The 10921-nt window shown below is 40.0% G+C and overlaps 1 protein-coding gene across 1 annotated transcript; it reads left to right on the forward strand.

The window, feature by feature from the left end:
* Nucleotides 1-972: 972 nt before the first annotated feature.
* Nucleotides 973-10589, forward strand: LOC104502557 (NF-X1-type zinc finger protein NFXL1-like; the record flags this gene model as incomplete). Its single annotated transcript, XM_010152717.1, has 10 exons — nucleotides 973-1143; nucleotides 1501-1610; nucleotides 3858-3991; nucleotides 5284-5462; nucleotides 5639-5800; nucleotides 5904-6004; nucleotides 7420-7534; nucleotides 7896-8020; nucleotides 9075-9197; nucleotides 10499-10589. Coding segments are annotated over 10 exons (1311 nt in total), but the record flags the coding sequence as incomplete, so codon positions are not given.
* Nucleotides 10590-10921: the final 332 nt, after the last annotated feature.

The raw sequence follows: 10921 nt of genomic DNA on the forward strand, positions 1-10921 counted from the left end.
GGAGCGCTGCCCGCCGGGTCGCTGTGCCCCCTTGCCCGGCGTGGGGAAGGTGGGGACTCCCCAGTGCGCGAGGGGTGCGCTGAGTGCAGGTTAACACCCACCTAATGCTCCGCGGGTACAGAAGTGCCTAACACCGAGCTCTTTTAAGTGGCAGCGTAGTTTCCTAGGGAAAGCCCTAAAACTAAACTTGGCAGAACGCCTGTAAATATATTGGGTGCTATAGTCTCATACGGAAAATTTGGAGGTGCTTAAGACCTGTGGTCTGCTGAAGACCTTTGCATCTCTGTGGTATGTTCTCTTAAAGACACTTTGGTTTGTTATGGGCTCGGTTAAGTTATGTAATTATTTTTCACCACGTGAGGATCTTCCTCCGTTTCACGTGCAATGTGAAAAAGCTTATATTAAAATACCCTCTTGCTTTTAATGTTGCCAGCTGTGAAATAGTGTGAACCCACTATTGCAGTAAAGACTCGTTGGGTGGAGTGAGATCAGTACAAGTCATAACTAAAAAAAAACCCAAATGCTGGAAGAGGAACCTGTATAGGGTGTCATCAAATTATAACAATTGCTCTTATCAAGAATTCGCTGGGGTTTTTTATTACTCTTTTTCCCCTCCTTATGCTATGAAAGTTCTGTTTGGATGGGTTGTGTAGGGGGCATTATTTTTATAGTATCCTTTTCGTAAAGCATCTTTATAGATGCATGTATTCTAGTATGTTTGGTTGGATTTGTCAGAAGTAGTTGACAAATACTAATTTCTGCTGTGGAGTTTATGGATAATGCACAGTAAACAAGAAAATAGAATTTATCTCTTCCTGTGTGGTGTTGAATATGTAGCAATGTACTACCATTAAAAATGTGAAATCAGCAGGCCCTTCAAAGAAAAGGACAGTTGAAAGTATGTAGAACTGGATGTGGTGTTAACCATTAATTAGTACATTATTAATCATCATTGATCTGTTCTCTTAATAGAATTATCTTCACAGAAGAAATTTGATGAAATTAAGAAGGCTAATCAGGCTGCAGCTAAAAAGCTGGTTGAAGACCAGTTTAGCTCCTCATCTGAAGATGATGATGAAGATGCTGAAGTAAAACAAGGAAAGATCTTGGCCAAAACATTTACCATTTACACCAGTCAAACTGGTAATTTTTTTTTTTCCATTTATTAACTTTTATTTCAATATGAAAGCATAAACAATGCTGTATTACTGGCTGCGTATTAGTTCTTTTCTATAATTGGAGAGAAAGCGCTTTACTCTGTCTTGTATTAAAAATATGTATTCCTAGCAATGCATGCCGGCAGTGCTTCTTGCCATTTTATGCAGAATTAATGGTATAGTTTTGAAACTGTCTTAAGTACTTCTAATAAGGTGGTTTTGTAATAGTAGATGTCTGGCCTCTGTTCAGGGAAAAAAAAATGTACTTTTGCAGCAGTCTCAACATGTACAGAATACCAGATCAAACATTACTGATTGCTTTAAAAATCTTTATACATTAAAGATGGAGATGCAAGCGAACTGGAGCGTACAAGGCAGTACATGAATGAAGCTTTTCAGTCGGGGGCTATGACGTGTCTGATCTGCATTGCTTCAGTTAAAAGGAACCAAGCTGTAAGTATTTTACAGTGGTATTTTAAAATAAAGCAACTGTAACTGAATAACTTGTGTTTTGTGATATTACCAAGGTCATTCTTGGGACTGATAGTTTTACAATGATAGAGCACTAAACGCAACATTTGGTACCTTCAGACTTTATAACCGCTTTTCATAGAAAATCACAGAATCACTAGGTTGGAAAAGACCTTAGAGAAAACACTTGAAGAAATAAGTGCCTATATGTATATAGCTTATAATCATGTCTTTGAAATATGTTTATTATCATAATGTGAAATAGTTATTTTTAAAGTTTAGAGAGTAGCAGATGAGAAAAAAGAAGTGCAGGAAGGCCAGATGGTGCATTGAGTCATCTGTGTTGTAGCAAACACCAAAGCAAGAACTACTAGGAAGTTAGGAAATATTCTTGTTAGATTTATAGCAGGGGAGCTAAGACAAGCTTTGTTGCTCCAATTGCTGATGAGGTGAAAGAGAATCATAGAATGGTTTGAGTTGGAACAGACCTTAAAGATCATCTAGTTCCAGCCCCCCTGCCATGGGTGGCATGTCTGGGAGAATTATCTTATTTCATATGGATATGTTTTTCATGGGAGAAATTTCACGACAAATCTTTTTCCCTTTTATTGTTACATATCAATTTCCCTCTGAGGCTGACAGGCCCAGTAGCAGAAAAGAGTCTGTTTCTTTCATGGTTACTTGAATCAAATACAAGTTTGCAACTACGTTTAACATTAGGAGAAAAGTAGTGCAGAAAATCTTTAACTTCTTATGCTGGATGTACACGGACTACAGGTATTTTTTAGAAAGAAATGCAGTATGTTTTGTGTGAATACGTAACATTTAATCCATATTTTTTCGTATGTTTAGCTTAATTTTAAAGTTCTGTGTCTCTTGATAAGAGTTAATCTCCTCTCCGCAGAAGTGAAATGATTTGGCAACTTGGAAGTCGCCTTTTATAAACTCAGTGGTTTGTTAGTTATGTTGAATCTGTGATGTTTCAGCAGTGTGTTTGTTTACTTAAGGTCCTGTGTTTAGTTTTGAGAAGTTAGTTACTGTACTTTTAGAAACTTACATGATTGACTTTGTCCTCTATAAGTTAATGGGGAAATGCACCCTGATTTCACAGTATAATTATATAACATGGTCATAAGTTATTAAACAAATAAAGAAATTAAAACTTAATTTTTCTGCTGCATGTCTCTTACCAAATTGTTACAGTCATTCCAAGCTGACAGTCTGTGGAAAGTACCAAAGTCATAAAACTACATTTCTGTTATTTAAATTGCTTTTCAGCAGCGGGCTGATATTCTAAGCTTAGGATGGTGATTTTACTCCAGAACTGACAAGGAGAAGTACCCTGGGACCAAGAACATAGTGATTAGCGATGGAGAGAGGATACTGGCAAAACCAACTCTTTCTTAAACACATGTGCTTTTAGTTCCGTTCTGTTTTCTGCCCCTTTTGCTCTTTGAACAAAAGACACCATGTTGAAAGCCACACTTTGCATCAAATCTTTTTCTTACTAGCACTGTATGTAGGTCCTAAAGCTTGAAAAGGAGGGAAAAAATTCTTTCTAGTACTTTTACTACCAAGATGTCCAGAGACCTAGAGTATGGGACGGGGAGAGAGGTGGAGGGGGAGAGCTGGGCTTGTTTAGTCTAGCAGAGAGGAGGCTAAGGGATGATATGATTGCAGCCTGCGTCTACTTGGAGTTGGCGACTAAACCAAAGCCATCTTTGTGGTGACAGGTGGTGTGATAAGGGGCAGTGGCACAGACTGGGGCTTGGGAGGTGCAGGTTGGGCACTAGGAAGGTAGTATGGCACTTGCAGCAGGTTGCCCAGGATGGTTGTGGGGTCCCCATCCTTCAGGATTTTCCAGTTTTGCTAGGCAAAGCTGTGACTGAACTGAGCGAAGTTGGCAATGCTCCTGCTTTGGGCATGAAGTTGTGCTACGTGACCTCCAGCTGTGTCTTTAATTCAACACGCCTGTGATTATACGAGTATTTTGGGCTCCATAAGCCTTGGCAAAAACTTGCCACAGCAGCAGGAAAAAAAGAGTATAGGTATGAATCTGTCACAGGAAAACTGCCTGTATTAATCTAACCATAGGTATAATCTGCCCTTGGAGACGCATTTAAGTGCAAACATAGCAGGCTTGTATTTTGTTAGATATTAGGGATGTTCATCAGTGGAAATGGAAGGAAACCTAATGTAAAGCGATTGGCACTTCTCTCTGCTCTCCAGGTCTGGAGCTGTTGTGGATGCTTTTGTATATTTCACCTGGTGTGTATCCAAAAGTGGGCCAAGGACAGCCTTTTCCTTGTGTCCTCTCCTTTGACGGACGATGATTTTGGGAAGAAGGATTATCCCTGGCCATGGTGAGCTCTTCGTGGTACATGTACAAAGATACTTTTAATGTGAAATATAGGTGAACTGGAGTTAGTTTAGAAACCAGTGGTACTTGTAAATGACATGCACACCAAAAAAAAATGAGAAGACTGACTATTCTATTGCTTTTCTGAATTATTTTCAAGTTTTCATTAACAAGATGCAGGGATGTTTCACAGTGATACTAACAACCTGCTGCATCTTTTGCATCTGCAAACTAATACTTGTGTTTGCATGGTTTTACATATTTGTCACTTTTAAAATTGGAATAAGTACATTAAAAAAAGAGTTCTGAAACAGCAAGATTTAGGGATTTTTTTAAAAATTCTAACTTAAGAATGAAAGCCAGTCTTCTAGTTTTTACGTGAGGTTGTATAAAAAAGGTAATATTGTGGTTGCATGGATAACGAAGCTTGCACGTTATAAAACTGCGCAGTCCCTATGGAGAGGTGGCCTGTAACATGTTATATAAAGGCAGATTAACATTTTATGTAATAAAAATGAGTACATAGGTCTTTCAAAGCCTCTGTTCTCTGAGGAGGAGCTCTCTTCCTGTTGTCTTTTCCCAGTGTAGCCAGAAATGGGAGCTGCTTTGTTTCTCCTTCCTTGTGTTGCTTCCCTTGTCTGTGGCTTGCACCTGAAAGCCTTTAGGGCCCGTGGCAGTAACAAGTTCCAGATGTTTGGTGCCTATCTATATTTGGGACTAATCTATTTTTTAATATCTGACACCATCAAGGATAACAAATAATGGTGTGCATCTTATAATACCTAAAGGATGCTGTACTGACACAATCTAAAATCTTTCTGATGAAATTTTAATTGTTATGCATAATTTTAATAGCATCACTAAATCTTGTTTTACATAGCTTATAAATTGCTGCTGGTAAAAACCTGGGTTTTAACCTCTTTTTTTAATTGGTTCTGTCTGAGTAGGTTAACTCTTTGTTGCATGCATTCCTTTGGTATTATTTGACATAAAAATTGTTCTGTATGCTTGGTACACTGAATTTTTTAATGTGTATTCTTAGAGAAAAAAGATTGCAGTGATAGGACAATTCCTTAGACATTGTAATGTATGTATTGTAAAATTTTATATAAAGCAAGTGTTTTGTTGTATAATATAAATTTAATTATGCTTTTGTTGGTTCCAGTAGTTGTAAAAATGTTAATTGGTGGCCTGGTAACAGTCTTGGGAAACTGAAATGATAAGAAGTGCTTTTCTTGTATAAAAAACTCTTCAAAAAATTGCTTTTGTTTTCATTCCCTCTTTTTCTTGTTGTAGTCCAAAATGTAGGTTCGAATACAAACGGTCGGAAACTCCCAGTAGGTATTACTGTTACTGTGGAAAAGTGGAGAATCCAGCACTGGACCCGTGGCTGGTACCTCACTCCTGTGGTCAGATATGTGAGAGGGAATTCAAACCTCCTTGCGGCCATAAATGTTTGCTGCTTTGTCATCCAGGTAAATCCATTGTGTCTCTTGGCTGAATGAGCTGTATTTATGTGTTTATGTAGCTCTTACACAGTTTTACTTAAAATCTCCTAACTGTATTTTAGAATTCTGACAATAAACCAGATGTAATCAAGGCTGCGTTTGCTGAATGGCCAATAGCGAGGTGTTCTTTTTCCTGTCCTTAGGACCCTGCCCACCCTGCCCAAAGATGGTCACAACAACCTGTCACTGTAAGAAAGCTAAAGCAGTGCCCCGAAGGTGCAGTGCCAAGGAATGGTCGTGTCGCCTGCCGTGCGGACGAACATTGCTGTGTGGACAGCATGCTTGTGAGAATTTCTGCCACTCAGGTAGACCTGCCTTCTTAAACTTCAGAGGAGTAGTTATTTTAATTGTGAAGATACATCATTCTTTTGCAATTCCTACTTTGTGTCACTTTGCATTTACATACAGGAGATTGTCAGCCTTGTCCACGAGTCAGTGAACAACGGTGCATCTGTGGAAGGAAGACAGCAGAAAGACTTTGTGCAAGTCCTCAGTGGCAGTGTGATCAGGTAGGTTGAAGCTGTCCTTTTTAGCTTATTTCTCATCTTTATGAAGTTTGATGACTCAGTGTAGTAAGGATTGGGAAAACTCATTCAACAGGAAAATAATTTTATTTTTTAAGGTTTTCATAGTGCAACCAAATAGGTAGGCAGCAGTGCTTGAGAGTGGATGTACGTGGTGACCCAGTTAACTTCTGACCCTAGTTAAAGTGTCACTGTTCTGCAGTTATGCTAGGGTTAAGCTAGCTGTGAATTCCACCTTGTGCATTCTGTTGTCTTGAACTTGAGGTTGAAATTTCAGCTGCTGTATGCAAAAATAGGCATGAAACCACAGCTTAGTAGGTAAGTTTTGTGCTTATTTAATTCTAGTGACTAGCAGAATGAAAGCTTGAATCACAGATTCGTTCTTTGACGTATATTTGGAGTTTGTTCTTAGGACCAAGGCTATGGAATGACAGACTGCAAAATATATTTTTGCCCAGAGAAGCTGTGGATGCCCCATCCCTGGCTGTCTTCATGGCCAGGCTGGACGAGGCTTGGAGCAACCTGGTCTAGTGGAAGGTGTCCCTGCCCATGGCAGGGGGGTTGGAACTAGATGATCTTTAAGGTCCCTTCCAACCCAAACCATTCTATGATTCGTTCTATAAAACTAAAAAATTAAGTGGCGAGGGGGAGGGTGCACCAGGAGGTAATTGGTCATTACGATCCCAGTAGGAAAGGCACTCAGCCTTCATAAGACATTGGTTAAAATGCAATTTATTTCAGCTAACAGTGTAGAAAAAGGGAGTATAACATAAATAGTATGGCCTTTGGGGTGCTGGGAACCCCAAGCTGTGCAGCGTTGAATGGGCTGCTGATCGGTGTGCAGTATGCAGTGCAGACCCCACCTGCAGAAAGGGTTACCCCATTTTGGTCATTGAAGCTATTGTAGGATTTTGTTACAAGAAGGTAGAAATTATGAACAGGAGTTGCTGTCAGACAGAAAGGGTGTTCACATGAGAACTTCGTGCTGGACTTTCAGATAAAGGCAAGGACATGCAGGTGGTGTAATCACTGTTACCAAGTGGGAGCTGCCTCCAATCTCCTGTGCTACAATGAGTTTATCCTGTGGCCAAGGGAGAGGTGCAGCACAACACAGGGTTGAAGGCCAAGCTGTACGTGCAGCACAGCACAGGCCTGGGTCTGCTCAGGTTAACTGTTATGTGAACCACTGACTCCTCAGTAGATAGTGGTGTTCCAGTCAGGATCACTGCAGAGGTGATGGGTTTTATGTGGCAAACGCAGCAAATATAAGATATGTTAACAAAACTGAGGAAAAGTTAAATTCCATCCAGCCATCCCTCACCCCTAGTTTTTTCCCCTTGGGTTGCTGTGTCTTGGTATGTAGTTCCATTGCATTTACTTGGTTTCTATGGGTTTTCCAGGTGTGTGGGAAACCTTTGCCTTGTGGTAGTCACACATGCGAACGAGTTTGTCATGCTGGTCCCTGTGGAGACTGTCCTCGTTCTGGGAAAAGGTCCTGTCCATGTGAGAAAACAAGTAAGCTGCCTTACTTTTTTTTTTTTTAAGGTAAATTTAAAGGACAGCAAAAAGTCACCCAGTCTTTGACAGGTCAGGTTGATCCTGCAGGGCAGGGTCCATACAGAGGTCTTACAAATAGTGAACTGTGACAACTTATATTAACTCTTTTCAGAGAGTTAATATTTAATATTTAATTCTTTCAAAGCTTTATTTAGTACCAGGGGTTTAATTGGCAGTACGAATAGTTGAGTAATGCTAGAGAAGCTTTTAAAGAAAATGAGGGAGAATTGGCATTTGAAGTCATATGACACTGCATTTTCTTCTAAATGGTTTGGCTTTGTTCCTAAATGTCTCCTTGTACTTCTCTGTCTCCATCTAGAGTTTACGTTGCCTTGTACAGAAGATGTGCCCACTTGTGGCGATAGTTGTGACAAAGTTCTGGACTGTGGCATCCATAAATGTTCACAGCGTTGTCATCGAGGTCCCTGTGAAATATGCAGACAGGTTAGTCTTACCGTAGCAGGTTCACATTTTGTTAGGGTTTTTAAACACACTGTGCCTGGGACAGTGCAGATCTCCTAAGGAAAATGAAGTCATATCTATCACAAAATCTGTAACTTTCTGTTCATTAAAACCAACATACTCTTTTCCCTGTCCCTCACCAAGCCTCCACACAATTCTGGATTAGTAGTGGAGCATTATGTATCTGAACTGAGGCATGGTCAAGGGTTTTATTGTTTTGGTTGGGTGTTTGTTTATGTTTTCTTAATTAGTTATGCTCTAAAGGACACTGCTTTTCCCTCAGCTCTTCTGGCTTCCTTGTTGCTTCGTCTTACGATGCTATTTCTTCATTAGTGAAGTGGAAGATGCTGTAACATAACATTTTGAGCAACCTGACCTAGTGGAAGGTATCCCTGCCCATGGCAGGGGGGTTGGAACTAGATGGTCTTTAAGGTCCCTTCCAACCCAAACCATTCTATGATTTTATTGTTTGAAAATAATATTTTGCTGTGCTCTAAGTATCTATGGAGCTTCTGTGTCTGGCCTGTAAAGCTGTTGCTTTGTCTGCTCTCAGTTGTCTCTTCCTGAACCAGCTTCGGCTACGAAGTCAGTGGTGAAAGTAGTCAGGACGTGATATCTGGGCTGAAGGTCAGATAAACCTGCTCACCTACTTGTTCAGTTATCTATATATACAAGGGATGAACCTAGTTTACTGTGCAGGAGGGGTACTTTGTTCGTTTTGCATTTATGCTTGACATCTTGCACCTACACAGGTGAGGGGTTCCCTTGGAGTGACTTCCCTCTTGGTGAGCCCAAGGTTACAGTGAGGCACCGTGTAGAGCGCAGTGTTTGCAGTACCGACACAAGGTCCCTGGGTAGTTATGCACAGATAGGTAATCTGCTCAGAGCGTGTGATACACTTCCCGTTGTCAAAGAGCATTGTAATGTTACTCTCCCATGAACTTTTCTTTACAGCTATTAGCAGAACACTTTATCTTCCCCTTTTTTTGCTGTTGTATTAAAAATACCCTGCTTTTTTCCCTATCTTGCTACCCAGGAAGTTGAAAAACAGTGTCGCTGTGGAAAGCACACTAAACGCATGCCATGTCATAAGCCATATTTGTGTGAAACAAAGTGTACTAAAATTCGTGATTGCCAGAAGCACCAGTGTCGAAGAAAGGTAAGTGTCCAGAGATGATGCTTCTTGGATGTGTTGTTTAGATGACGTTTATTTATATATAATATTTTGTACTGTATATAAACCCCATAAATCTGTTGGTCCCCCTCGTGTTATTGTATAGGAAGAAGACTTGGCTTCAGTGTCATTCAGAGTAGTTTGCAGTGTACCAGAATTCTCTGAATAGCGTGTAAACTCAACTAAGTTGAGTAGTTACTGGTGCTTTATGCCTTCTGGAGGAGTTAAATCAGTTTATTTCCTTACTTTGTAGGAAGAGCTGGGGACCCCACATAGCTTCATGCAGCTGGGGACCTCTCGTAGCTTTCCACTGCGCTTTCTACAGTGCATCACTGCAAACAGCAGGGCTCTGACAGTTGGAAATTTGAGTGTTGTTTCCCTTCTCACTGGAAGTCAAAGGAAGAGTTGATAGCTCAGACCTGTCTTTTCAGTTTGTTGATTCATGAAGGTCTGAAAGTTGCTTGCTACGTGTGAATGGAGACATCACAAAAGTTGGATTTCTTTACCGCAGAAAGGCATGAAAAATACAGTACTAGTCTTAGATGATGATGTGGTGGTGGTTACACTGAATTTACTTTATGTGAAAAGCTGGCAAAAGAATTAAATGCAACCTTGACATTTTTAATTTATGCTAAGAAATCTATGTCTCTTGCTAATTGCCATCCTTCCTTACCCAGTGTGGAAGGGGAGGGAACGTGTCAAGCTGGTAGGAAAGATGGGTTTACTCCTGAGCCAACATCCGCCACTGCGCTCGTGTTGGGATGTGTTCAGGTTCTTCCACTTTAGTACTTCATGTGAGCACAGAAAGTAGATAACTGATCCTAAAGTTATGTGACCTTTACTGCAAAGGTAAAAGGTCTTTTAAAGAAAGAAGTTAGCAACAGTTTTGTGCCAGGGATGATAGAATATAAAAGTGGAAGAAATTGCAGAATAATGGGGCAAACTGATGGATATCCTACGTGTAATCTTCTGAAATTATTTTCCATTAAAATACTATAAGAATTTGAACTTTTAAAATGTTCTTAGGCTTTTTGGAAGCCCTCTGCCATTTTCAGTGTGCTGAAATAATGCTTTCAAATGTGCGTTTTCTTGTTATTTTATAATTTGAATATTTTTAAACAACCTCACAGATGGCCTTCTTTCTATATCTGGCATGAATTTGAGGAAATTTGACTAAATTGCATGGAATTATTTTTTAAGAAGTACTGAAAAAATGAGATAGAAGAGAGCAAATTTATACCAGAAACGTCAAAGTTTTCAGTTGTGTGTATATATATTTTTAATAGTGCTGTTCTGGAAACTGTCCACCTTGTGATCAAGTCTGTGGGCGGACTCTAGGCTGCAGAAATCACAAATGTCCTTCGGGCTGCCACAGAGGTAAGAATAGGTGAAGGATCCCCGCAGGGCTGGAATATTGTTTAACTTTCGTCAAACTCCGTGCTTGCGTGACTCTGGGTGGTGCTTAATGAATTCTCTCCCTTGTTGCATGTGGGTTTTTTGTGGGGGCATTGTATTTGAAAGGCTTTTAGTGCTGGTTAGAGCTTAGGAATTTACATAATGACAGCCTGAGTTTTTACCTGGTAATTTGGCGTAGCATTGTTCCTCTGAAAGCACTCTGTCCCCTTTCCAGCTGCTTAATTCAAAATCCATAGCTTGACTTTTTTTTCCCCAAATAATTTTGTTCGCTGAATAGAATCATAGAATGGTTT

The sequence above is a fragment of the Eurypyga helias genome, unplaced genomic scaffold (assembly GCF_000690775.1).
Source record: "Eurypyga helias isolate BGI_N326 unplaced genomic scaffold, ASM69077v1 scaffold17705, whole genome shotgun sequence".
NCBI classification, from domain to species: Eukaryota; Metazoa; Chordata; class Aves; order Eurypygiformes; family Eurypygidae; genus Eurypyga; species Eurypyga helias.